This window comes from Heterodontus francisci, chromosome 2, assembly GCF_036365525.1.
Source record: "Heterodontus francisci isolate sHetFra1 chromosome 2, sHetFra1.hap1, whole genome shotgun sequence".
Taxonomy (NCBI): Eukaryota; Metazoa; Chordata; class Chondrichthyes; order Heterodontiformes; family Heterodontidae; genus Heterodontus; species Heterodontus francisci.
The window spans coordinates 159,455,603-159,482,440 of record NC_090372.1 but is presented as its reverse complement, the minus strand read 5'-3'; the positions used below and the strand labels follow the sequence as shown (position 1 = coordinate 159,482,440).

Below are 26,838 nucleotides of genomic sequence, written 5' to 3'. Positions count from 1 at the left end.
ATTGAGCAGAACGTCGGCATTCCTGGGTTTTCCAGGATTCCTGTTCCCCCAGCTCCCCTGTAAATATTGTAGTCAATAACTACCCTCCCAAAAAGAACAACAGTAGTAGAGCAATGATCAATCTGCAGAGAAGAAGGGAAAGAATAGTGAGTAAAACAGATAAACTTTGTTATCTTAATGTAATTAACAGGTTTGTTAAAACAAAGCATGCTTAAATAAGTGATGTTATTATATCAAACACATGGGGCTGGGTCATATAACCACTACACTACCATATTCTTGTGTATTTTCTGGACCTGGATTCCAGTTCTGTGAATGTTAAGAAACGATGAATAATATTGCTGATATTCTGAGCTGCTTAGATGCGGCAATAATGAAAAAGGAAATTCTTAAATTAAAATAAATGAATCATTAAGCTACTGTAAAACATAGAAAAATATATTTGAACCTAATCACATTTTATGGGTTTCAGTTGCTGTGTTAGATTAATAACATCTGTTTATTCATGCAAATTTTGCTCCCATTGGAGATTTCCTTCTGGAGAACTAACACTTTTATTGTGAATATCAAATTAATTTATGTTTTTTCCAATGAGAGTCAAAAGGAGCCAACCACCTCCCCATACCTGATCTACCTGAAACATCACTCTTAAGATACCATGTAAGCTGCTCAGCTGCACAATTGCTAGAAGGCCCACAACCAGCTTTGCACAGCAACTAAGGATGAGCAATAAATGCAGCCTTGCCAATGCAGCACACACTCTGAGAACAAATATTTAAGAAGAAACTTAATGACTGCAACTCTTGGATATCTTCAGAACAGAGGATAAAGTAACAAAGGCAAATGACTTGCATTTATAGGGCTGAATTTATTGACCCTGTCACGGGCTGACCGGAAGTGGGTGCTGTCACCTCCTGTGACGTGCGGCCGGATGACAGCAAACACGCAGCGGCTGGCCACTTACCAAAATGGAGGCGCAGGGCCCATCCAATCACACAAGGGGTGTAGGTTCGCAAGTGGTGATCATGGCGTCAGATTTATAGCGTTGCCAGCCCTGCTTGTGTCGTCTTTCAGTGAGACAGTTGAAGCAGGGGAGTTGCTGGACCTGGCTGAACAGGTGTTGGAACTTCTGGATGTCCCCCCAGCCCTTCCCCCACCCCCTACCCTATACGAAGACGTAACACCATTGGCACAGAGAAGGAGCGACCTGGCAGAGGCCTCATCGTTTAGTGATTCCTCCTATTATGACCAGGTGAGAAGGGGTCTAGGGGTTCCCACTCAGCCTTTGCCTGGTTTAACCGTAACAGGGATTAATTTTAGAAACACCGTGTTTTTAGCTCCCCCTTCAGTGAATCCTCAGTCACTGCTCCAACTGTAAGGCAAAGAAATCAGACAGATTTCCTTAGATTTAAACAAGAAAGGTAGAAGTTTATGAATGTTAAACTCTAATCCTGTTAACGACTACGAATATGTGATGCGACCACGCTGGCAGGCATACGCGATAAACACATACACAGATTGAGACAGAAAAAGTAGAAAGAATAAAGGGGAAAAGTTTGAGGCAATATCTGTTCGTTATTTACTGTCCTTTGAGTTCAATGTGGAGTCTTTGGTTGCTGGTAAGTCCTGCTATTCGTTGGGGCCCAGTTCATGCTTCAACTTGTTTCGATATTGGAGTCTTTTCTCTCTTGAGGTGTACGTGTCTTCCGTGGATCCTGTGGCTTGGGAGAAGGCAAGACAGAGACAGCCAGCAGAGAGAGGCTTTCTTGTTCCTGGTTCTGGTTCAAACTGCCATCTGTTCCTTTCTGTGTGGCACAATTCAAAAAACCCCAGGTTGCCCAGCATGTTAGTCATGTGACTAGCACGTATTTGGAACAGTCTCTTCTGTGAGGTTTGTGGATTGTATTTTCTTAGCAGGCTCTGGAATGTGCTTCCTTACACTTTCAATGTCTGGTGATCAAAATCCATTTGGATCAGGGAATAGTCCTTTGCATTTCTTAGTATGCAAATGTCCTTCCAGCCCAAATGTCTGGTGATCTCTTTGACAAGTAATTTCTTCGCTCCAGCAACCGTTTAAAATTAATGTTCATATGACAAAATTAATATGCCTTATTCTTGGCAGGTGGGGGTCTGCATGAAACCTCCACATCCAGCGGAATGAAATGTGATTTTTAAAAAGCGCATTTCATTAAAAGGGGCTAGAGAGAAGCTAAGTAAAGAAAAATACACATGGATCTCTCTCATTCATTCAGAACCCTAACAATTGTTACAGCCTGTCTTTTCTTGGTAGTAGTGGTGCTTTAAACAGCCCTTATTGGCATCCCAAAAAACGTATGGCTTTTGGGGGAGTTTTTCCAGTTTGCACATTTCCATGACTGCCTAAGGTGCCTTTGTTCTTGTTGAGGTCTGCAGGGGGAGGGTTATGTTTAATTAGCCCTAAGTTGGAGTTCTGTTTAGGGGCGGTGGCAGTGGGAAGTTCCACTCTGAACTCTCTTTCAGTGCTTTGATGAGTCATGCAAGCGCTTTCCACCTCAGGGGATGGCTGGTTCCCTTTTTTCCTGACTGTGGGGGCGGATTCTTTGCTAATCTTCCCTTTGTCCTCTGGGACACACCTGCTGGCAGGTATTTGTCCAGATTCTGCTGCACTCCCCTGCGACTTGGTGAGGTATTGCCTTCACAGTTTATTTGCCCTGCTGAGGACTTTCTTTGTCTCTGCAGGTTCCTGTAAATGCTGTTAACAACTCTGGTGGGGTGCTTCTAGAGTTTGCATTTACATAGGAGGATGTTGGGTCTAACCTTTCAAATATTTTGGGGTTGGCTGACCGGACAGTAGTGGTTTTCATCTGGAATTCTTCCCGGACTTCCTTTAACCTACCCTCTTGGTCCTTTTTTTCTCCGTTCCTTTCTAACCTGTTGCCAGCCTTGTGCCTGCCTGTCCCCTTTAGTTCTCGGCAGGGGTCCTTTATAGTTCACCAGCCCTCTGCTGGAGGGTTGTCCTAACACCGATACAGGACTTAGGGGTGCAGATTTCACTGTAGGTTGGGGTTTACCCTCAACCTTGCACATGTGGCAACTCCTACAGTAGTCCACCACATCTTTATGGAGTTTTGGCCAGTCAAACTGCTGTCTAATGTGGGCTTTGGTTTTTCATATACCGTTATGTACAGCCACTGTAGTCTGGTGGGCCATTCTTACTATTTCTCTCCGGTACCTCTGCGGCACCACTAAATGCTGAACCATTGTCCACTCCTTGCTCTCAGCTCTGTGAGGAGAACTCCACTTCCTCATCAGTACCTCATTCTTTAAATAGTAGCAGTCAGGGACTCCCTCTGTTTCACTTTCAGACTGGGCAGCCTGTGCTAACTCTCTCAATACTGGGTCAGCTCGCTGAGCCTCAGCTAGGGAAAATTCATTTAATTCATTCCCTGGGTCTTCTAACTTTTCAAAGAAAGTCTTGGACTGACAGACCTCATGGTCATCTGCCTGCAGTGCCAATTCAGTCTCCTCTGGGGGTGCTGGTTTGATCATGGCCTGATTCATCACATATTCAGGGAAACTGCGGGGACCATTTCCTGCCACTATCCCGTTTCTCTGACCTCCTGTGGTCTTTCTTTCACGACTGGGAAAGTTACCACCTTCGTCCCCGCCAAATCATTACCTAGGAGCAGGTCAACCCCGTCCACAGGCAAACTTGGGACAATCCCTACGGTCACTGGTCCCGAAACTAGGTCGCACTCCAGGTGCACTGATGTAAAGGTACAGGCATTCTCTGCCGTCCAATACCATTCACCACCATTCTGGTGTTCATTGCACTCTCTGGGGGAAAAGTCAGGCCTTTTCCCAGTAAAAGGGATCCAGTGGCCCGTGTCCCTGAGGATTACTATGGGCTTGCTTGTCCCACTCAAGGGGTATGGGGTTACTCTCCCTTTAGACTCTAAACCCTGATAACCTTCAGGAATCCTATTAAATTTTCCTGCACTTGCAGCATTAAACTTCTTGGGTCTCACTCTTACTGCAGTTAAAGCCACAGCTTATTCTGCCGTGCTCTCCATCAGGGTCCTTTCTTCACTGAGTTGGTGTGCCCTGATTAACACTCCAGGTTTTTCCCTTAGTTTCCATCAGTCAGCTCTTAAATGCCCTGCTTTATTACAATGGAAGCAAACAGGTCTCCGGGTCTCAATCCTGCTTACAACATCTTCCTTTTTGGCTTGAGGCGGGCCCCCTGTGTCTCCTGCTTTTCCTTCCCTCCCAGGACTGCTTGGGCTTCTATCGCCTTCCCACCCTTTGGTGATCAGCTTCCGGTACTAACTCATATGCCCCGAGGATTGCATTTTTTGTCAGTTCATAACTGGATGAACTCTCATCTGGCAACATAGAATAAACCTCATGGGCTTTTCCAGTTAGCTTACTAACAAGAGAGTCCAAGTCAGTCAACTGGCCATTTTAACGCCCTTGCCAGTTTTTCAAAAGACACAAAAAATGCTTCCATATCTCCCTAATTGAATTTTGGGATCAGTTGGCAAAGTTTTAACAATTCTGTACCCAGCCCTGAATTACGCTCCTCCATATTGGCCATGCTTTTGCTGGGGTTACTCTGTCACCCCCTAGTTAACTCAAGCCACTTTTAACCGTAACAGGGTTTAATTTTAGAAACACCATCCGGAATTTTATTGCTCTCAGCTGCTCAGAGTCCAATGAGGCGGAAGCAGGTGAAGAATTCGGTCCCGCTCCGCGCCTCGTTGCTGCCGGTATCACGCATGGGGCAGCCAATTAGCGGCCCTACAGTGTATTTCTGAGTGAAAAGGGCATGCATGGGTGGGAGGCTGAGCGTGGGCGGGGGCGGGGTGAGAGCTGTAAGAGTTTGCTAAAAGCCATTTAAAAGAGGGTTTTCAGCAACCTCTGTGGCTCCGAGAGGCTTACCTGAAGCAAGGAGGACGTTGAGAGGAGACACTGCACATCTGCGCAGAAAAAACAAGGGACTGAAGGTCTGAGGGTGAAAGGACTGTAGGAGGACTGAAAGTGCCCACCAAGTAAACACTTTGAGAAAAAACAGAACCCCACCAGAACCTAACTGCAGCAATGGAAGGGAGAAGTAGCCACATAGACCCCCACTTCTCAGAGGATTCCTTACATGTCCTTCTCCAGGCAGCTGAGGCAAGGCGGGAGGTCCTCTTCCCATCCAACGGAAGGAGGAGGCCTTCCCATCACAAAGAAGGCGTGGCTGGAGGTAGTGGAGGAGGTCAGCAGCCACGGAGTTGTTAGGAGGACATGGCTGCAGTGCCATAAGCGGGCCAATGACCTCCTGCGCTTTGCCAGGGTAAGGGACATTCCTCATTCATCTCATCTTTTACGTGACACGGGAGGGTCTATGAGTGCTGATGCTGCAAGGTCGAGGCCATCCATGTTTAGTGATTGGCTACAGTCATGCCTTGGGCCACATAATGGGCACATCTGTGATGCTCAGTGGTCCAGATGTGTTCCATCCGTGCACTTCACTGGCATTGGTTTGAGATGTAGCACTCAGCCCAAGGTGAGTGCGTGATCTTCCAAGTGATATGTCATAATTAATTCCTTTGTGTATACACAGGAGAAGAGGGCACATAATGCCTGAGAGGGGTCCTGGACTAGTGGCGGTGTGGCCAACCTGGCATATCTGACCAGACCGGAGGAGGATGTGTTAACGCTAGCAGGGAAATCACACAGATGTGCCCACAATACAGTCTATAATATGTCCTCCAGTCAGGAGTGCTGATCACAACTGATCATTCTGATTTTCCCTACAGGTGAAACACAGCAGCGGCCAGGCAGAGTCTCTGGGGTTCTTCCGTCCACCTCCGAGGATGATGAAAGGATCTTACAGGGTGCAGCATCACATCCTTGCCCAGCACCAAATGCCAGCTCAGAGACATTCACCTCGGTTGGGATGCCTGTCTGCTCGGATTCGTGGTCACAACCCGATGTCAGTGCCACACAACCGCTGGGCCAGCTACCAGAGGCAGTACCGGCTGATGCCCCTGACCATCGGAGGACTGTGGGAGGCCAGGCCAGTGCAGAGCCACAAGCTAATGATGGGCCTCTGATGACAACCACTCGGCGGGAGATGCTGCAAATGCAGTGTGTGTGCGTGGAGATCTGGCAGAGTTACCAGAGACTTTGCGTGCTATGACTCAGATTTTTCAGATGTCCATCCAGGGCTTGAGTACCACACATTCTCTGTCATCTGACCATCTGGCCTCTTCCATTGATAAATTGGCAGCTGCAGTGGAGGGGACAATCCTGGATGCAATACATAACCTCACATTGAGAGTGGCCTCCATGGACCAGAGCATTAGCAATCTGACTCTGATGCTCAGGCAACAGTTTGAGGTTGCTCATCCCTCTGAGGTTAGCACAGAGGTCCACTTGAGCCTCAGGAGGGCACAGGGACAGCAGCCAATTTCATTTGGGAGCTCCTCTCAGGGCGCTCCTGTTGCATCCTGCAGCTCTGTGTCCCCTCTGCCAGTGCCATCAGCACCACATACTCCCAGGGTGTCAGAGGGTGGTCCTGAGACTACTCAGGGTCACATTGAGATGCCGCGGCCTGCACGGCCTCGGGCAGGCAGAGGATACCCGCCAAAGTCATCCAGAGCAACGCGGCAGCCTGATCAGCCACCTGCCTCTGGTGTGGCTGGCGGCGAGGGATCGTCCACACGCATGAACACTCGTAAAGTTTCAAAACTTCACATTAACAGCACTCTGGGATCACTGGTGCAATTTGTAAATAGTTATTTGATGTATAAACGCATGAACAGTTATTACATTTTTCACTTGGCATTTTTACATGTCACAGGTCACTGCTGATGTTGTAGGTGATATGGTTGCTCTGCATGAAAAGGATTATTTGAGAGGTGACACATTTGGACTGGGTAGTGTTTGATGGAAAGGTGGCCTGGTTCAGATCAGAGTTCCCCCTGAAGGAGAGTGCCTCAGCCCTTCCAGCTCCTGTCAATGCCTCCTCTCAGACTGCCATGTCTGTTTATGTTGGATGAGACTCTGTTCAGGAGAAACGCCCGAGTATTACAGCCTCTCGGGTCTCCCATGCACTCAACTCCACCTGACCTTCAGCTCCCTCTCCCTGCCGTTCAGGTGGCTGCGGCCTCTTTTCCTCATCCGTATCACCATTCTCGTCTGAGGAAGCCTCGCGCTGACCTTGATCATCCTCCAGGGCCTCTCCCCTCTTCATCGCCAGGTTATGTAAGGCTCAGCAGACGACAATAATTCTAGGGACCCTTGCTGGCGAGTACTGGAGGGCTCTACCTGAGCCATTTTGAGAAGACGTATGGTCTGTTCCATGGTCAGTCTGGTGGCTGCATGGCTCTCATTGTAATGTTCCTCTGCCTCATTCCTTGGGTTCCTCACCAGTGTCATCAGCTATGTCTTCAGCAGATAATCCCTGTTGCCAAGTATCCACCTTGCAGGCGTTCAGGGGGGCTGAATAGTGCTGGCACCTGGGAGTTCCACAGAATGAAAGCATTGTGTCTGCTCCCAGGGTAATGTGCCCACACCTGCATGATTCCCTTACGATGGTCACAGACAAGCTGAACATTCCTTGAGTGGAACCCCTTGCGATTAATGAAGGCCCCTGACAGACCTGCAGGTGCTCTAATGGCCACATGAGTACAGGCTATTACGCCTGGAACCATTGGGAACCCAGCAATGGTGCTGAAGCCTCTGGCTCTCTCGGCCTGACTGGCAGTGTCCGTCTTTTAAGTTGATGAAATGGTTGTCACGTCTGAAAATGGCATCAGTCACAACCTTTATGCAGTGATGCGCAGTTGCTTGGGAGACTCCACTCATGTCTGCCAATGAAGCCTGGAACGAGCCTGATGTATAGAAATTTGGTGCTACTGTTACCTTCAGTGCGACTGGCATTGGGTGGCCACCCACACAGTTTGAAGCAAACTCCGCTGCCAGCATCTCACACAGAGATGTGACAGTCTCCAGTGACAGCCGCAGTCTTCTTCGGCACTGGCGTTCTGACAGTTGTAGGAAGCTCAAACGCAGGCGGTAGACCCTGAATTAAATAAAAACAAGAAATGCTCGAAATACATAGCAGGTCTGGCAGCATCTGTGGAGAGAGAAGCAGAGTTAATGTTTCAGGTCAGTGACCCTTCATTAGAACCCTGCTTGCTGGGTAGGCTTGTCTCCTGACAGGTGGTTGCACCCGGGCCACTCTGCCACCTTCTCCGCGTCCCCCATTACGGGGTTGCACTTGGCCAGCAGGTTGCTGGTTCCTCTGGCCAGTTGTCCTCCTATCCGTCCTTGGGGCATAGTCCTCCTCATTAGATGAGCTATCTCCAAGGTGCACAATTCCCATTGCTGCAGTGTTCCACAGATGCAATTACTTCAGATATTGCCAGCCTGCTGTAAGGACAGGCACACACAGCCCCCTTCCTTTCATCCAAGAAATCAATACTGCTGGGGCCCGATCAGGAGTAACACTCAGATGAACCCGACTGAACAAGCTGAAACTACCACAAACTGTAAAGTCACACAAATAAATAACAATGAAAAGAGAACCAACAAAACAATACCTCCAACTCCCTCACAGATACACTGCCTGCCACTCTTTTAAACCTGCCGGGTTCCCGACACGCCCTCGACTCGTTTCACAGCCGTAAAATCTGACAGCCAATGTAAAATTGCTGTGAATTGGTGTTTTAATGAGCTAAATTACTCTTTAATTGATTGAAAGCAGACAGCGAGCGGTGCCTCGATCTCGCCCGCTGTCTGACCTGCATAAAATGGCACTTGTGCGTAATGATATCTTGGACCCGACCCAACGTCACCGACCGCCATTTTACGTCTCGGGCGCATCGGTGCAGTCCCGTTTTTCACAGGTAAAATTCTGGCCACCGTGTTTTTAGCTCCCCCTTAGTGAATCCTTGTTCACTGCTCCAATTGTAAGGCAAAGAAATCAGACAGGTTTCCTTAGATTTAAACAAGAAAGGTAGAAGTTTATGAATGTTAAACTCTAATCTGGTTAACGACTATGAATAGGCAACGTGACCATGCTAGCATGCATACGCAATAAACACACACGCAGACAGAGATAGAAAAAGTAGAAAGAGTAAAGGGAAAAAGTTTGAGGCAACATCTGTTTGTTATTTACTGTCCTTGGAGTTCAATGTGGAGTCTTTGGTTGCTGGTAAGTCCTGCTATTCGTTATGGCCCAGTTCACACTTCAACTTGTTTCGATGTCAGAGTCTTTTCTCTCTTGAGGTGTAATTGTCTTCCATGGGTCTAGTGGCTTGGGAGAAGGTGAGAGAGACACAGCCAGGAGAGGGAAGCTTTCTTGTTCCAGGTTCCAGTTCAAACTGCCATCTGTTCCTTTCTGTGTGGCGCAAGTCAAAAATCCCCGGTTGCCCAGCAGATTAGTCATGTGATTAGCTCCTTATTTGGAACAGTCTCTCCTACGCGGTTTGTGGATTGTATTTTCTTAGCAGGAACTGGAATGCACTTCCTTTCATCTTCAACGTCTGGTGATCCAATTAACCCAAATAGATTTTGATCAGGGAATAGTCCTTTGTCTCCACAAGCAGCGTCTCTTAGCATGCAAATGTCCTTCCAGCCCAAATGTCTGGTGATCTCCTTAACAAGTCATTTCTTCACTCCAGCAATAGTTTAAAATTACTGTTCATATGACGAAATTAAGATGCCTCATTCTTGGCAGGTGGGGCTCTGCATGACACTCCCTAGAGATTCTCCTCCAGGCTGTGAGGAAGGCGGAGCTCCTCTTTACAAGGGATGGCAAGAGGAGACCCTCCCACCTGAACAAGAAAACCTGGATAGTGATCACAGAGGAGGTCAGCAGCTATGGGTCACCCCACGCAACTGGGTCCAGTGCAAGAAGAGAGGCAATGACCTCCTTTGCTCCACCAAGGTGAGTCCTCCATACCTTTCTCCTCTTTGGGGCTTGCATGTGCTATGCGGGAGGGAGCACAACATGGTAAGGGAGTGACAACAAAGGCGCTGGCAAGGGGGTGAGGCATCACCACATTCCGGCAGATGCACGACTGCATCTCGGCGACAGGCTGCCATCTTTCACAGCTTCCACCTCCATTATGTTCCCTGAGAGTGGATGTGGGAAGAAGCCATGTAGGACTGCTCTGTAGCTTTTCCTACCAAGTATTACTATGTCCCTCTTTCCACTTGCAGGACAAACGGGCCCACAACACGAGGGAGACCTTGAGGACTGGCGGAGAAATCCCAGATCTTCGGCCTCTGTCGATGGCTGAAGAAGAGGCACTGGTGTTAGTGGGGGCCCAGGGCGCCTGCTCAACAGTGGATGGTGAGATCGGAGTCTCCACACAACAGAGTGAGGATTGTGTTCATGTGTCCTCCATCACACTTCTGGAGAGCCACATCATGTATGCTTAGCATGAGGAGATCTGAACAACCTAACCCACAAATGTTTGTGTTCTCTCATGCAGGTCGTCATCTGTAGGAGGCAAGTGCAGCTGCTGGGACAGGGGGCCTGCAGTCAACCTCTGAGGAGGAGGAGCAGCAGTCAGAGGATGCAATGTCACCTCATTCGCCTTCACCTTCCATCAGCACAGATACTTTCACCTTGGTGGGTATGCTTGCGGGCTGAAAGTCAAGGTCACAAGTGGGTGAGAACACTGCACATGCGGCCGAGCAACTGATAGAGGCTGCGACAGCCGAGGTCACTGACAGTCGGAGGACTGTGGGTGGCCAGGCCCATGCTGAGCCTCAGGATAAAAATAGAAACATAGAAAATAGGAGCAGGAGTAGGCCATTTGGCCCTTCGAGCCTGCTCCACCATTCATTATGATCATGGTTGATCATCCAACTCAGTAGCCTGTTCCCGCTTTCTCCCCATACCCTTTGATCCCTTTAGATCCAAGAGCTACATCTAACTCCTTCTTGAAAACATACAATGTTTTGGCTTCAACTGCTTTCTGTGGTAGTGAATTCCACAGGCTCACCACTCTCTGGGTGAAGAAATTTCTCCTCATCTCAGTCCTGAAAGGTTTACCCCGTATCCTTAGACTATGACCCCTGGTTCTGGATTCCCCCACCATCGGGAACATCCTTTCTGCATCTACCCTGTCAAGTCCTGTTAGAATTTTATAGGTTTCTATGAGATCCCCCCTCACTCCTCTGAACTCCAGCGAATATAATCCTAACCGACTCAATCTCTCCTCTTGCATCAGTCCCACCATCCCAGGAATCAGTCTGGTAAACCTTTGCTGCACTCTCTCGAAAGCAAGAACATCCTTCCTCAGATAAGCAGACCAAAACTGCACACAATATTCCAGGTGTGGCCTCACCAAGGCCCTGTATAATTGCAGCAAGACATCCCTGCTCCTGTACTCGAATCCTCTTGCTATGAAGGCCAACATACCATTTGCATTTTTTTACCACCTGTTGCACCTGCATGCTTACCTTCAGCGAATGGTGTACGAGAACACCCAGGTCTCGCTGCATATTCCCCTCTCTCAGTTTATAGCCGTTCAGATAACAATCTGCCTTCCTGTTTTTGCTACCAAAGTGGATAACCTCACATTTATCCACATTATACTGCATCTGCCATGCATTAGCCCACTCACTCAACTTGTCCAAATCACCCTGAAGCCTCTCTACATCCTCCTCACAACTCACCCTCCTACCCCGTTTTATGTCATCTGCAAATTTGGAGATATTACATTTAGTTCCCTGATGATGATGAGCCTCTGGTGTCGACAGCACAGGGCATGCTAGAGTTGTAGTAAGGCAACATCTGGCAGAGCTACCAGAGGCCATGCACAGCCATAAGCAAACAATGGAGGAGTCCATCCATGCCTTGAGTGCTGCCGTGTCTCAGGCTTGTGAGTGCACAGCTTTCTCTATCAACAGGTTGGCGACCCACATGGAGAACCAGGTCCCACAGATGTGGACAGACCTGCAAACCATTGCCTCGGCCAGGAACTCAGCAAAGCAGTGGCAAGGCGAGAGAAGGACAAGGTGCCTGGAGTCTTCTCCAGGTTTTCATCCCTCTCTGGTCAGCAGTCAGGTTCAAGTGAGCCTTGAAAGGGAGGAGGAGATACTGGCCTCCACAGTTGGGGGTTCACCTCAGCGCCCTCTGAGTGTAGCCAGCATCTCCTTAGCCCCTCTGCCAGTGAGCCCAGCTCCAGTAGTTGCAACGACTGAGGAGACTCCTACTCATGTGCAGGAAACCGTCAGCCAGCCGGAGCCCTCCATACCTCAAGCAGCCAGAAGACGGCCGTCAAAGTCATAACAGGCCAAGGGGCAATGTGATCAGCAGCCTGCCTCCAGCCCAGCTGCTAGCACAGTGATCACACGTCTTAGAAGGACTTGTAAACATATAAAGAGCATTTAGATGCACTTGAGGATTCATGGGTGGGTGCATTACTTCTGCACTTCATATTGTTCTCTGCACTTTTTTCAAAAATAGAGTTCACATTCATTGTTGTGAAATGCTCATTCTTTCATGGACATCAGCCTTGCTCCCTCAATGGGTTGCCAATGTAGGCACAAGCCACATTTGGTTAGTGTCTCATATGTGCCAGAGGGGGTAGTGCAGCTGGGCATTAGGAACGGAACCGAGAGAGAAAGCAGGCAACAGGCAGAATACAGAGCTGAGTATTTATTGAGTCCACTTTGAGAGGCCATCTTGGTGGCAGGAACTGGGTATGTATGAAATTGTCTCTTCTCTCCTTTGTGCTTCTCTCAATGGCCCTGGTCTCTGCTGCAAGGGAAACATTATGCAGTGGTGCCTGCTCATTCTTCACCACTACATCCTCCATGTCGGTTGAGGAGTGGTAATCAATCACACCCTGTTAATGCAAGTTCTCCCCCCTCTTCAGTGTTAGATTGTGCAGAGCACAGCAGATCACCAGGATATGCGAGAACCTCACTGGGGTATACTGCAGAGCTCCACCAGATCGATCCAGACACCGGAATCGCCTCTTCAGCAGCCCAATGGCCTGCTTGATGGTTGCTCAGGTGGAGCCACGGCAGGTGTTGTACCTCTCCTCCACTGCAGTACGAGGGTTCCTCATAGGCATTAGCAGCCATGTCTTCAAGGAACCCTTGTCCGCGAGAATCCATCCCTGAAGGTGAGTGGGGGGCCTGAAAAGCTGTGGCACCTGGGATTGTCAAAGTATGTAGGCGTCATGGATGCTTCCCTGGGAAGCAGACACACATCTGCAGGAAATGCTTTCAGTGGTCGCAGACAAGTTGAACATTGATGGAATGGAAGCCCTTCCTGTTGATGAAGGTTGCTCCATGATAGTCTCATGCATGCTGTCGATGACACCTTGCACCTGGGGGAGTCCAGAGATACTCTTGAACCCAATGGTCCTCTCGGCCTAACTGTCATGGTCAGTCTGGTGGCGCAAATATTCACCTGCCCTCTTGAAAAGGGCATTGATCACCTCCTTGATGCAGCAGTGGGCTGCTGCATGGGAGACCCCACACATGTCCCCTGTGGATCCCTGGAATGAGCTGGTCATGTAAAAGTTGAGTGCCACGGTGACCTTCAGGTCCACGGGCACTGGCATCCATTGAAGAGCGTAGGTCGCAACCCATCCTGCAGCATGGTACATAAGTCGGTGACAGCTTCCCTGGGGAGCCGCAATCTTCACTGACACCTCAACTTGGAGGTAGCCGAGGCGAGTCTCTTGCACAGTCTGGTACGGGTAGGCCCTTCTTGGCATGACCGGCTGCTACCGTGCTCCTCTTGGAGCTTCATGGGCAGGCAGCGCTGCATCCTGGCCCAACCTACATCTCATTCACTGCTGGATGCCATGGGGGTCCACAAGGATGGGGTGTATGAGACCCATGCCAGCTGATCATTAGCTCTCTAGAATGCTGGCTTGCAGAGGTGAACTTGCCTTGGCACCTTGCCCTTTGCTTCTCCACTCGGAATACGTGCTGTTGCCCCTCAGTGGCCACCCTTGCAGAGAGCCCAGCATCCGAAACTGCACCCATCCAGCCCTGTCTCCCGATACAATGGCCACCCAACCCTATCACCAGAGACAGTTCCCATCCGGCCCTGTCACCCGATACAATGGGCACCCGCCCTGCCACCTGATACAATGGGCACCTACCCTGCCACCTGATACAATGGGCACCAGCTCAGCCACCCAACACAATAGCCAACCAGCCCCGTCTCCCGAAACTGCACTCATCCGGCCCTGTCTCCCGAGACAATGGCACCCGGCCCAGTCCACCGAAACTACATTCTTCCGGCCCTGTCTCCCGAAACAATAGCCACCCGGCTCTGTCAGCTGATGCAATGGCCACCCGGCCCTGTCTCCCTGTCTAACAACTTAATAGAATTCTTTGAGGAAGTGACAAAGTTGATTGATGAGGGAAGGGCTGTAGATGTCATATACATGGACTTCAGTAAGGCATTTGATAAGGTTCCCCATGGTAGGCTGATGGAGAAAGTGAAGTCGCATGGGGTCCAGGGTGTACAAGCTAGATGGATAAAGAACTGGCTGGGCAACAGGAGACAGAGAGTAGCAGTGGAAGGGAGTTTCTCAAAATGGAGACGTGTGACCAGTGGTGTTCCACAGGGATCCGTGCTGGGACCACTGTTGTTTGTGATATACATAAGTGATTTGGAGGAAAGTATAGGTGGTATGATTAGTAAGTTTGCAGACAACACTAAGATTGGTGGAGTAGCAGATACTGAAGGGGACTGTCAGAGAATACAGCAGAATATAGATAGACTGGAGAGTTGGGCAGAGAAATGGCAGATGGAGTTCAATCATGGCAAATGCGAGGTGATGCATTTTGGAAGATCCAATTCAAGAGTGAATTATACAGTAAATGGAAAAGTCCTGGGGAAAATTGATGTACAGAGAGATTTGGGTGTTCAGGTCCATTGTTCCCTGAAGGTGGCAACGCAGGTCAATAGAGTGGTCAAGAAGGCATACGGCATGCTTTCCTTCATCGGACGGGGTATTGAGTACAAGGGTTGGCAGGTCATGTTACAGTTGTATAGGACTTTGGTTCGGCCACATTTGGAATACTGCGGGCAGTTCTGGTCGCCACATTACCAAAAGGATGTCGATGCTTTGGAGAGGGTGCAGAGGAGGTTCACCAGGATGTTGCCTGGTATGGAGGGCGCTAGCTATGAAGAGAGGTTGAGTAGATTAGGATTATTTTCATTAGAAAGACGGAGGTTGAGGGGGGACCTGATTGAGGTATACAAAATCATGAGAGGTATAGGCAGGTTGGATAGCAAGAAGCTTTTTCCCAGAGTGGGGGATTCAATTACTAGGGGTCACGAGTTCAAAGTGAAAGGGGAAAAGTTTAGGGGGGATATGCGTGGAAAGTTCTTTACGCAGAGGGTGGTGGGTGCCTGGAACGCGTTGCCAGCGGAGGTGGTAGACGCGGGCACGATAGCGTCTTTTAAGATGTATCTAGACAGATACATGAATGGGCAGGAAGTAAAGAGCTACAGACCCTTAGAAAATAGGTGTCATGTTTAGATAGTGGATCTGGATCGGCGCAGGCTTGGAGGGCCGAAGGGCCTGTTCCTGTGCTGTAATTTTCCTTTGTTCTTTGAGACAATGGCCACCTGGCCCTGTCACCTGATGCAATGGCCACCCGGCCCTGTCACCTGATGCAATGGCCACCCGGCCCTGTCTCCCGAGACAATGGCCACCCGGCCCTGTCTCCCGAGACAATGTCCACCCGGCCCTGTCACCTGATACAATGGCCACCCGGCCCTGTCTCCTGATACAATGGGCACACGGCCCTGTCTCCCGATGCAATGGGCACACGGCCCTGTCTCCCGATGCAATGGGCACACGGCCCTGTCACCCGATACAATGGGCACCCGGCCCTGTCGCCCGATACAATGGGCACGTGGCCCTGTCGCCCGATGCAATGGGCACCTGGCCGTGTCACTTGATACAATAGGCAACCTGCCCTGTCACCCAATACAATGGGCATCTGGCCCTGCCACCCGATACAATGGGCACCTGGCCCTGTCACCCGATACAATGGACACCTGCCCTGTCACCCAATACAATGAGCAACTGGCCCTGTTACCTGATGCAATGGGCAACCGGCCCTGCCACCCTATACAATGGCCACTCTCTCCTGCTACCCGATACAATGGCCAGCCAGCCATCTCACCCGATACATTGGCCACCCGGCCATGTCACCCGATATAATGGGCATCCGGCCCTTTCACCCGATACAATGGGCACCCGGCCCTGTCACCCGATACAATTGCACCTGGCGCTGTCACCCGAGAGTGAGCCGCCCATGCAGAGAGCCCAGCACTGCAGACCAACACTAGTCTCCGCTCCCCCCTCTTCCCTTATCCACTACTCCCCATGGCTCCCTTCCCTCGGCCTCACTAAGGTCTCCCCTCAGTGCCGCCACCTTTAAATGGCCCGGGATCAGAAAGCATTTGATCCCTGCCAACCGTTGACTAAATTTCAAACCCCCATTGAATGGCCATCACTTCAATGCAAATATATTGAAATGGCCTGTTCAGCAATTTAAATTGCAGTCCTGTCATGTAGGGGCGGCAATGCTGCCTTGGAGCTTTCCCACCATTGACAAAATCTGGAACGGTGTCACGAAATTGGGTTTCCAAGCGAGCGCATCCATCGCTATTCTTCGGCCCCCCCACGTCTCTAATGTGTTCCTGATGACCTCAAAAAATTCTGCCCATATAGTGCAGTTCATATCCTCAGGGTATCCCAAAGCACCTCACAGCCAATAAATTACTTTTTAGTTGCAGCATACAGGCAGCTGACACCATTGCCAGGGATGAACAGCCTGCCCCCTTCACATGCGAGATCATGGCGGCTCTTTGGCTTTGAGCCTGCTGCCAAAATTGGTGGCGGGCTCTTAAAATCCAGCCCTTTATGGCATTATCAACTTGTCTAACTAGCTTTAACAACTAGTGTATCTATTCCCAAATTTCTGGCTCCTCTACTCCATTTAGTTTCTTTCCTTCAAAAAAATATCAGTGGTCTCCTTATTCCTCCTGCCATTATGAACAACCTTACAGTTTGCTAGATTAAATTTGATTTGCTATTTATCCACCCACTCTGCAAACCTGTTTCTGCCTTCCTCTATTTTGGTGCTTTATTCCAAATTAGTAGCTATACTCCTCTACCCCAGTTTATTATCATCTTCTGCAAATTTTAACCACGCTTTCAATTCCTGAGTCAAAATCATCTATGTGTTAAACAACATAGATTCTAACACAGACCCACACAGAATACGACTTCCCATCAGTCTGAAAAAGTTTCCTTAACTCCTACCATCGGTTTTCAGTTATGGAGCCACCTTTCAATCCATTCTTCAACCTGGCCCTTGACTGAACATGCCTTGATCTTTGTCATGAGTCTCATATATAGCATCTCATCGAAGGCTTCCTGGAAGACCATTCTATCTCATCTACTGCATTGCCCTTGTCAGTTTTTCTGTTAGTTCTTCAAATAATTTGAAAAAAGGCTGGTTAAACAGGACTTACCTTACTTATAGAAATGAGAGTGCTGACTATTTTTATTGCATTCTCTGTTGCTAGATGCTTTGGGTGTCATTTTAATTTTTGGCAATAGTATAAAATGGGCGATATTCGATCAGCCGGCCGTTATATAACTCTCCCAATCTTGCTTTGCATTGATTTCAATGGAAGTCTGCTTTAAATCATTCAACTGTTTGTTCCAATTAATTGTCGTTTTCATGTCGTGTGCGGAGACTGGTGGGCTGCTGAAGGAGTCCACAGCATAGGCCATCAAAAAGATGGAAAACAGTGGGGAAGAAGGAGGCAAAAAGCAGGAAGGCCCAGGCACTAGATACTAGGCGCCCTAGACAACCATTGGTCATTTTGTTTTCCCAGTTCTGAGACCTGGTGAACGTTAAACAATGAAAGGAGGGCAAACTGGAGGAATCGGTCACCTGAGCCATTCTTATGCTACTCTGAGCAGCATTGGGCTAGATCCAGGTGCACATTTTCTTGGCTAGTCAAGGAAATTCAGATGAAGTGAGCATGCATGGCAACAGTTGGAACCAAAACTATTGAAATCAAGAGATCAAGATGTACTTTATCCAGTTTCCAAGTAGGTGAGGAGAGAAACAGTACACTTACCCTCGGACGTCAACCTGAGCGACTGCGGTGATATTGATCTGCAGTTGGACGAGGTTGCTGTTTGAATTATCTTTATTTGAACTGAAATGCAAGGCAGAAAAATAAGCTAGTCCAACGGGGGAAAAACTTTAAATTATTGTCTTTGAAATGTAGAAATCAGAATCTGAGCAATCATTAAAAACCATATGCTGCAGGAATTAAACCTTACATGATACTTTTATTGCTAATACAGCACACAAACTTTTAAAACCTCAGAGAGTTAATTGTAAGTTGATTAAGTGCTTTTCGTCAAATAAATATTTTTAAAAGAATGCCTTGAGAAGCAAAATAGCATTGTAAGTCACTCATATTTATTGAGGTAAAGAAAGAAAAACAATGACCAGACTTCAACTTCACTCCCTTATATCCTTAAAAGGAACGTCAGAACATGTTCCATGACAGATGACTGAGTTACTCTGTTTTTATTGTTTGGAGTATTTATTTTGGTAAGTTGTTATATTTCAGCAACTAAAAATATGAAACAGGTTGCAGTTACAAATTTACTCCAATCTTCATATTTTGAATCAGCTTATCTTTCAACCTTATCCTAATTTTTCCATTCTTGCTTGACGCTTGGCAAAATGCCATCAGACAATAAAGAGGTTCAGCTGCAAAATAAACAACTATTTTATCCTTGCACTCAGAATAGTCATTTGAGAGGGGCTTTTGGTCTCAAAAAACTTTTAAGTGGGCAACACATTTCTGGTACTGTACTTAACACTAAAACCAGCTCATTAGAAACATCCAAAGTCCAAAAGGGTTAAATTACTCTTAGTGTACAAGCAGTGAACAAAATGAGAAGTAATATATTTGCTTTTATTTTTACACACTCGCAGAAACACCAAATTTCAGGTGCATTAGGATAAACTCTAAACAACAGACTGAACGGCCAGATAGAAAGTATTGACAAGAATGTTAGAATCATAGGCTGGGATTTTACGTGACCTGGCGGGAAGGGGAAGGCAGGACCAGAAGGCAGTACCAAAAGTGGGTGGCGCTGAGCAATCTCATGCTCGCTGGCCAATTAACGGGTGATAGTCGGGGTGGCCGACCATTCATTAACCAGAGGTGGGAACTGAGGTGGCCATGATGTCAGCTGATGCAGTCGGATGTGCTGGCGCCATTTTTAAAGAGCCACCAGCCCCAGAACGCAGCCTCAGACCTTACTGCACAGCAGGCTTTGATCACCTTTGCAGCAGCCTCAAAAGACATTGGGCTGGATTTTAAGAAAGATCGGCAGCGAGCTCAAAACATGGCGGCCGGGAACGCCAAAGAGCTGCAGCGATCTCCCGCTTGGCAAATCATTTAAATAGCCTGGGCGGCCAACCCACCCCTCCCAATCACAGAGGGTTGTCTGTCCCTGCCAATGGCGTCAGCTGTCTGTGCGCAGGCGCTGGCGCCATTTTTAAAGGGCAGCCAGCCTTTCCGGCATGTTTAAATTTGAAAGAAGTAACCTCCAAAATTAAACAAATAAATTTCTAACTCCCCTTTCCCACACCCTCAATAACAATTACATTAACTATTTGCCCTTTCTCCCCTCCCCAAAACATTTACCTGTCACATCTGACCTTCCCCCCTAAACTGCGCAAAGTTTAAAGTTCAACCCTTCCCATCGTCCCCTACACCCATTACGTTTATTTGACCCCTGTCTCCCCCACATCCCACAATGAAAATCTTCCCTCCACCTCCCTCCCCACTAGTGTGGCACTACCTTACCCCGGTGGGGGATTTGAAGGTACGGGAGTGAGAGTCGCTGCGCCGAAGATCACCGCAGGCCCTCAAGATCGCAGATACGTATATGTATTGATTTTGAATATTTTATTGAGGTCCCACTGCCCAGTGGTGGTGGGGGGGGGTGGTGGGGGGCAACCACAGTGCCTCACTGCCGCCAGGAGGATCGGGCTGGGCCCTCCCAGCGTCGAGGTCCGTGACGGTCCTCATCCAGACCAATCTTCAGGCCCCCCACGCTATGGACCCTGACTCAGGCGGGATCAAGAATATCCAGCCCATCCAGACAGTAATGCGGCATTGGGAGAGGGTGAAGAGGTCACTGATGCGGCCTTCTGCGCTTCCCCATCCTGAGGCTGCCCCTGCAAGTGGCCATGAGGTTCACACTGACCAGATTGTTTGCCTGCACCTCCCTCCCTCTCAGGTTCTCAGCACCTACCTCCTGATGGGACGATGCATATGGCACTTGGGCACTGCCAGTCTGAAAGGCCACTGTGCCAGTTGCTTCCTCAACACTGCCCATCCATCCCACTCTTAGCCCCCTTTCGACTGACCCCCATGCTAGGAGCTTGATGGCACGATGGAGGTTTGACCCCAGATCCCTGGCTCCTCAACCCCCACTCCTCCATGCTAAACCCTCTGGCCATGCTGCACCAGCCTTCCTGTGAAGGAGAATTCCCTGACACCATGGCTGCCGAATGCAGTAATGGCCTCAGCTATCACCCTGTTGCTGCCCTAAAGGACCTGCCTGGGCTCTGATGCCCCCTGGCCCCCATGCACTCCTTGTAAAATTCAAAGGGCATGCAAAATGCCGTTGAATTGGGTCTTTAACAATCTACACATGCTCTCAATTGCTGGTTTTGAAAAAGTGCGTGCTGCTCTCTCTCAACTTGCCATCCGCCATTGGTAAAATGTGGACCCGGCGAGATGATGTCAGAGGTCTATCCCAATGCCACCCCACATGATTTTACGCCCCTCCTCACCTCCAATGCTGTCTGCTTCAGAACTGTAAAATCCTGGCCATAGAAATTTACAGCATGGAAGGAGGCCATTTGGCCCATTGTGTTCTTGCAGGCTGACGAGCCATCCAGCCTAATTCCACTTTCCAACTGTTGGTTCATAGCCTTTGTAGGTCACAGCACTTCAAGTGTACATCCAAGTACTTTTTAAATGTTATGAGGGTTTCTACCTCCACCCTTTCAGGCAGTGAGTTTCAGATCCCCACCACCCTCTGGGTGAAAACATTTACCCTCAAATCCTCTCTAAACCTCCTCTAGCTCTAACCCTAAACCTATGCTCCCTGGTTATGGACCCCTCAACCATGGGGAATAGGGCCTTCCTATCCATTCTCTACCTAGATTCCTCATAATTTTATGCACTTCAATTAGGTCTCCTCTCAGACTCCTCTGTTCCAAAGAAAACAACCCTAGCCTATTCAATCTTTCCTCATATCTAAAATTCTCCAGTCCAAGCAATATCCTGGGAAGTCTCCTCTGTATACTCTCTAGTGCAATCACATATTTTCTATAGTGTGGTGACCAGAACTGCATGCATTACTTCAGCTGTGGCCTAACCAGTGTTTTATAGAATTTCAGCATTACCTCCGAACTCTTATATTCTATGCTAATAAAGGCAAGTATCACATATGCCTTCTTCAACACCTTATCTACCTGTGCAGCCACCTTCAGGGATCTGTGGACATGCACTCCAAGGTCCCTCTGTTCATCTACACTTCTCAGTATCCTACCATTTTTTGTGTATTCCTTTGCCTTGTTAATCTTCCCCAAATACATTACCTCACACTTCTCTGGATTGATCTCCATTTGCCACTGTTCCACCCATCTGAGTAGTCCTTTGACATTTTCCTGCAGTCTACAACTTTCTTCTTCATTATCAACCACATGGCCAATTTTTATCATCAGCAAATTTCTTAATCCTACTCTCTACATTCAAGTCCAAATCATTGATATATACCATGAAAAGCAAGGGACCTAGTACTGAGCCCTGCAGAACCCTACTGGAAACAGCCTTCTAGTCACAAAAACACCCATCAATCATTACCCTTTGCTTCCTGCCTCTGAGACAATTTTAGATCCTACTTGCCACTTTGCCTTGGATCCCATAGGCTTAAAAGCCTTGCTAAAATCCATGTGGACTACATCAAATACACTACCTTCATTGACCCTCCTTGTTAACCTCCTCAAAAAATTCAATCATGTTAGTCAGATTCGAACTTCCTTTAACAAATCAGCGCTGACTGTCTTTGATTAATCTTGTCTTTTTAAATAAAGATATATTTAGTCCTTCAGAATTTTTGCCACTAATTTTCCAACCCCCAAGATTAGGCTCACGGTAATTACTCGGTTTATCCCTATCTCCCTTTTTAAACAATGATACAATGTTAGCTATCCTCCAGTCCTCTGGCACCACACCTGTAGCCAGGGAGAATTGGAAAATGATGGTCAGAGCTACCATTATTTCTTCTGTCGTTTCCCTCAACAGCCTAGGATACATTTTATCCGGACCGTGGGATTTTATCACTTTCAAACATGTTAAACCCCGAATACTTCCTCTCTTACTATGTTAATTTATTCTAATATTTCACACTCCTCCTTCCTGATTGCAATGCCTATATTGTCCTACTCTTTTGTGAAAACAGATGCAAAATATTTATTAAGAATTATGACAACATCCTCTGACTTAACACACAGGTTATCGTTATGGTCCCTAATAAGCCCTAACTTTCTTTAGTTATCCTCTTGCTTTTTATGAAACTATAAAAAAAATTCTGTTTTCTTAATTTTACTTGCCAAAATTTTTTCACACCCTCTCTTTGCTTTCCTAATTTCCTTGTTAATTTCACCCCTTCACTTTTTATACTCCTCTAGGTTTTCTGCAGTATTGAGCCCTCGGTATCTGTCATAAGCTTCCCTTTGTTTTCTTTATCCATGCCTTTAAGCCCATGACATCTAAGGGGCTCTGGATTTATTAGTCCCACACTTCTTCTTTAAGGGAACGTACTTGCTCTGAACCCTCACTATCTCTTCCTTGAATGCCTCCCACTGATCTGGCACTGATTTACCTTCAAGTAACTACTTTAGCTAAATCACAGAGGAACATAGGAACAGGAGTAGGCCGTTCAGCCCCTCGAGCCTGTCCCACCTTTGCTTAACAAAAATCGATCTATCTCAGATTTAAAAATAACAACTGTTCTAGCTTTAACTGCTGTTTGTGGGAGAGAGTTCCAAACCTCTACCACCCTTTGCGTGAAGAAGTGCTTCCTAACATCTCTCCTGAACAGTCTGGCCCTAATTTTTAGACTATGCCCCCTAGTTTTAGAATCTCCAACCAGTGGAAATAGTTTATCTTTATCTAGCCTGTCTTTTCCTGTTAATATCTTGAAGACTTCAATCAGATCACCCCTTAACCTTCTAAATTCTAGCGAAAACAGGCCTAATTTGTGTAATCGCTCCTTGTAACTTTACCCCTGTTGTCCAGGTATCATTCTTGTAAACCTATGTTGCACTCCCTCCAAGGCCAATATATCCTTCCTAAGGTGCGGTGCCCAGAACTGCTCACAGTACGCCAAGTGGGGTCTAACCAGGGTTTTGTACAGCTGCAGCATAACCTCTGTCTTTATACTCCAATTCTCTAGATATAAAGGCTAGCAGTCCATTAGCCTTTTTGATTATTTTCTGCACTTGCTCGTGGCATTTTAAAGATCTATGCACCTGAATCCCCAAGTCTCTTGGATATCCATTGTACTTAACCTCTTCCCATTTAGAAAGTACCTTGCTCTATCCTTTTTTGGTTCAAAATGGATAACTTCACACTTGACCACATTGAAATCCATCTGCCACAGTTTTGCCCATTCACCTAGTCTGGCAATATCTCCTTGCAATTTTATGCTATCATCTAGACTGTCTACAATGCCACCTAACTTTGTATCATCAGCAAATTTGGATATATGACTTACTATGCCATCATCCAAGTTGTTAATGAATAATGTGAATAATTGAGGACCCAACACAGATCCCTGTGGGACACCACGAGTCACATCCTGCCAATCAGAGTACTTATCCATTATCCTCACTCTCTGTTGTCTACCACTCAACCAACTTCCTAACCATGTCAATAATTTGCCCTCAACTCCATGGGCTTATAGCTTAATTAACAGTCTCTTCTGTGGGACTTTATCAAATGCCTTCTGGAAGTCCATATAAATAACATCCATAGACATTCACCTGTCCACTACCTTAGTCACCTCTTCAAAAAATTCAATGAGATTTGTCGGGCATGACCTTCCTGTCATGAATCCATGCTGGCTGTCCCTGATTAACTGAGATTTTTCTAGGTGTTCAGTCACCCTATCCTTGGTTATAGACTCCAGCAACTTGCCCACCACAGATGTCAGGCTAACTGGTCTGTAATTTACTTGGTTCCCCCTTTCACCCTTCTTAAAAAGTGGAGTGACATGTGCAACTTTCCAATCCAGAGGGACCACTCCTGAATCTAGGGAACTCTGAAAGACGATAGTTAGGGCATCTACAATGTGCTCCCCTACTTCCTTTAACACCCTTGGATGGAAACAGTCAGGTCCTGGGGATTTGTCACTCTTTAGTTCCATTAATTTCCTTGTTACTGATGTTTTACTTACATTAATTGTATTAAGTCCGTGTCCCCTATCGGCTATTAATTTTTTTGGGACTTCCGGCAAGTTATCCTCCTTTTCAACTGTAAATGCTGAGGCAAAGTAATTGTTCAACATGTCTGCCATTTCCCATTATCAATGACAATATCTCCAGTTTCAGCTTTTAGTGGGCCCACATTGCTCTTGACCACCCGCTTTTCCTTTATGTAACTATAAAATTTCTTATTGATTTTGATGTCCTTTGCAAGTTTCCTTTCATAATCTCTTTTAGTAGCTCTCATAAGCTGCTTTGTGACCTTTTGCTGGTCTTTGTATCGATCCCATTTGGCTGGATCTGTTCTGCGTTTTGCATTTTTGTAAGCCCTTTCTCTTAGTTTTATGCTACCCCTAATCTCTTTAGTTGTCCATGGCTGTTTTTTCTGTGAAGTGGAGCTTTTTCTTCTCAGGGGTATATATTTGCTCTGTATTTCATTATATGTTTCTTTAAATATTCACCACTGTTCTTCAGTCCTTTGACCCATTAACAGATCTACCCAGTTTACCGTGGACAGTCTCTGTCTCATCCCATTAAAGTCAGCCTTACCCAAGTCTAAAATTCTAGTAGCTGATTCGTGCTTTTCACTTTCAAACGCTACCTTGAATTCGATCATGTTGTGATCACTATTTGATAAATGTTCACCCACAGTTAGGCGACTAATGAAATTTGGCTCATTACTTATAACTAAATCTAATATTGCCTGTCCCCTTGTTACATCTAGGACATATTGCTGCAGGAAACTATCCCGGACATATTCCTGAAATTCACTACCTTTCTGACAGGTGCTGGTCTGCCTCTCCCAATTTATGTGTAAGTTAAAATGCACCATTAATACTACTCTGCCCTTGTTACACACTTGCCTAATTTGTGCATTTATACAATCTAACACCTCAGAACTGCTACCAGAGGGTCTATACACACCTATTACAGTTTTAAATCCTTTTCTGTTCCTCCGTTCCACGCATAAGGTCTTAACTGGATGCTTTCCCCTCATTATATCCTCCCTCACCAATGATGTGATATTATACATCTCATCGAGTCATTGAGTCGTACAGCATAGAAACAGGCCCTTCAGCCCACCGCATCCACGCTGACCATAATGCCTATCTATACTAATCCCACCTGCCTGCATTAATCCCATATCCCTCTATGCCTTGCTCATTCAAGTACCTGTCCAGATGCCTCTTAAATGTTGCTACTGTTCTTGCCTCCACCACTTCCTCTGGCAGCTCATTCCAGATACCCACTATTATTTGTATGAAAAATTTACCCCTTTAATCCCCTTTAAACCTCCTCCCTCTCACCTTAAATCTATGCCCTCTAGTTTTAGTCACCCCTACCATGGGAAATAGACTCTCGCTATCTACCCTATCTATGCCTCTCATAATTTTATATACCTCTACAATATCCCCTCTCAGCCTCCTTCATTCCAGGGAAAACAGACCCAGCCTATCCAAACTCTCTTTATAACTCAAGCCCTCCAAACCAGGCAACATCCTTGTGAATCTTTTCTGCATCCTCTCTAGCTTAATCACATCTTTCCTGTAGTGCGGCGACCAGAACTGCACACAGTACTCCAAATGCAGCCTAACCAACATTATGTACAATGGTAACATGATGTCCCAACTCTGGTACTCAATGCCTCGGCCGATGAAGGCAAGCATGCCATATGCCTTCTTCACCACCCTGTCTACCTGTGTTGCCACTTTCAGGGAACTATGTACTTGCACCCCAAGGTCTCTCTGCTCAACAACACTCCCCAGGGCCCTGCCATTCACTGCATATGTCCTGCCCTGGTTTAACTTCCCAAAATGCATCACTTCGCACTTGTCTGCGTTATATTCCATTAGCCAATCCCTTGCCCACTTTCCCAGTTTATCTATATCCTATTGTAACAGACAACCTTCTTCACTGTCCACTATACCACCAATTTTGGTGTCATCTGCAAACTTACTAATCATGCCCCCTACATTCACATCCAAGTCATTAATATATATGACAAACAACAGAGGGCCCAGCACCAATCCCTGTGGCACACCACTGGTCACCAGCCTCCAATCTGAAAAACAATTCTCCACTACCACCAAGCCAATTTTGTATCTAATTGGCTAGCTCACCCTGGATTCCATGTGCTCGAACCTTCTGGACCAGCCTACCATGCTGGACCTTGTCAAAATTAGCTTTTTCCTAATTGAGAATTTTTATTCCTGGTCTATCTTTGTTCTTTTCCATAACTACCCTAAATCTAAC

General features: G+C 47.2%; 1 protein-coding gene across 2 annotated transcripts in view; it reads right to left on the bottom strand.

Annotated features, from left to right (window-relative positions):
* Positions 1–26,838, bottom strand: part of itga8 (integrin, alpha 8) — a 239,702-nt gene that overhangs the window by 79,758 nt on the left and 133,106 nt on the right. For both annotated transcript variants that reach the window (XM_068012828.1, XM_068012819.1), the window contains exon 23: positions 18,134–18,214. In XM_068012828.1, the coding sequence (XP_067868929.1) occupies positions 18,134–18,214 (81 nt within the window). The remainder of the gene's footprint in view (positions 1–18,133; positions 18,215–26,838) is intronic.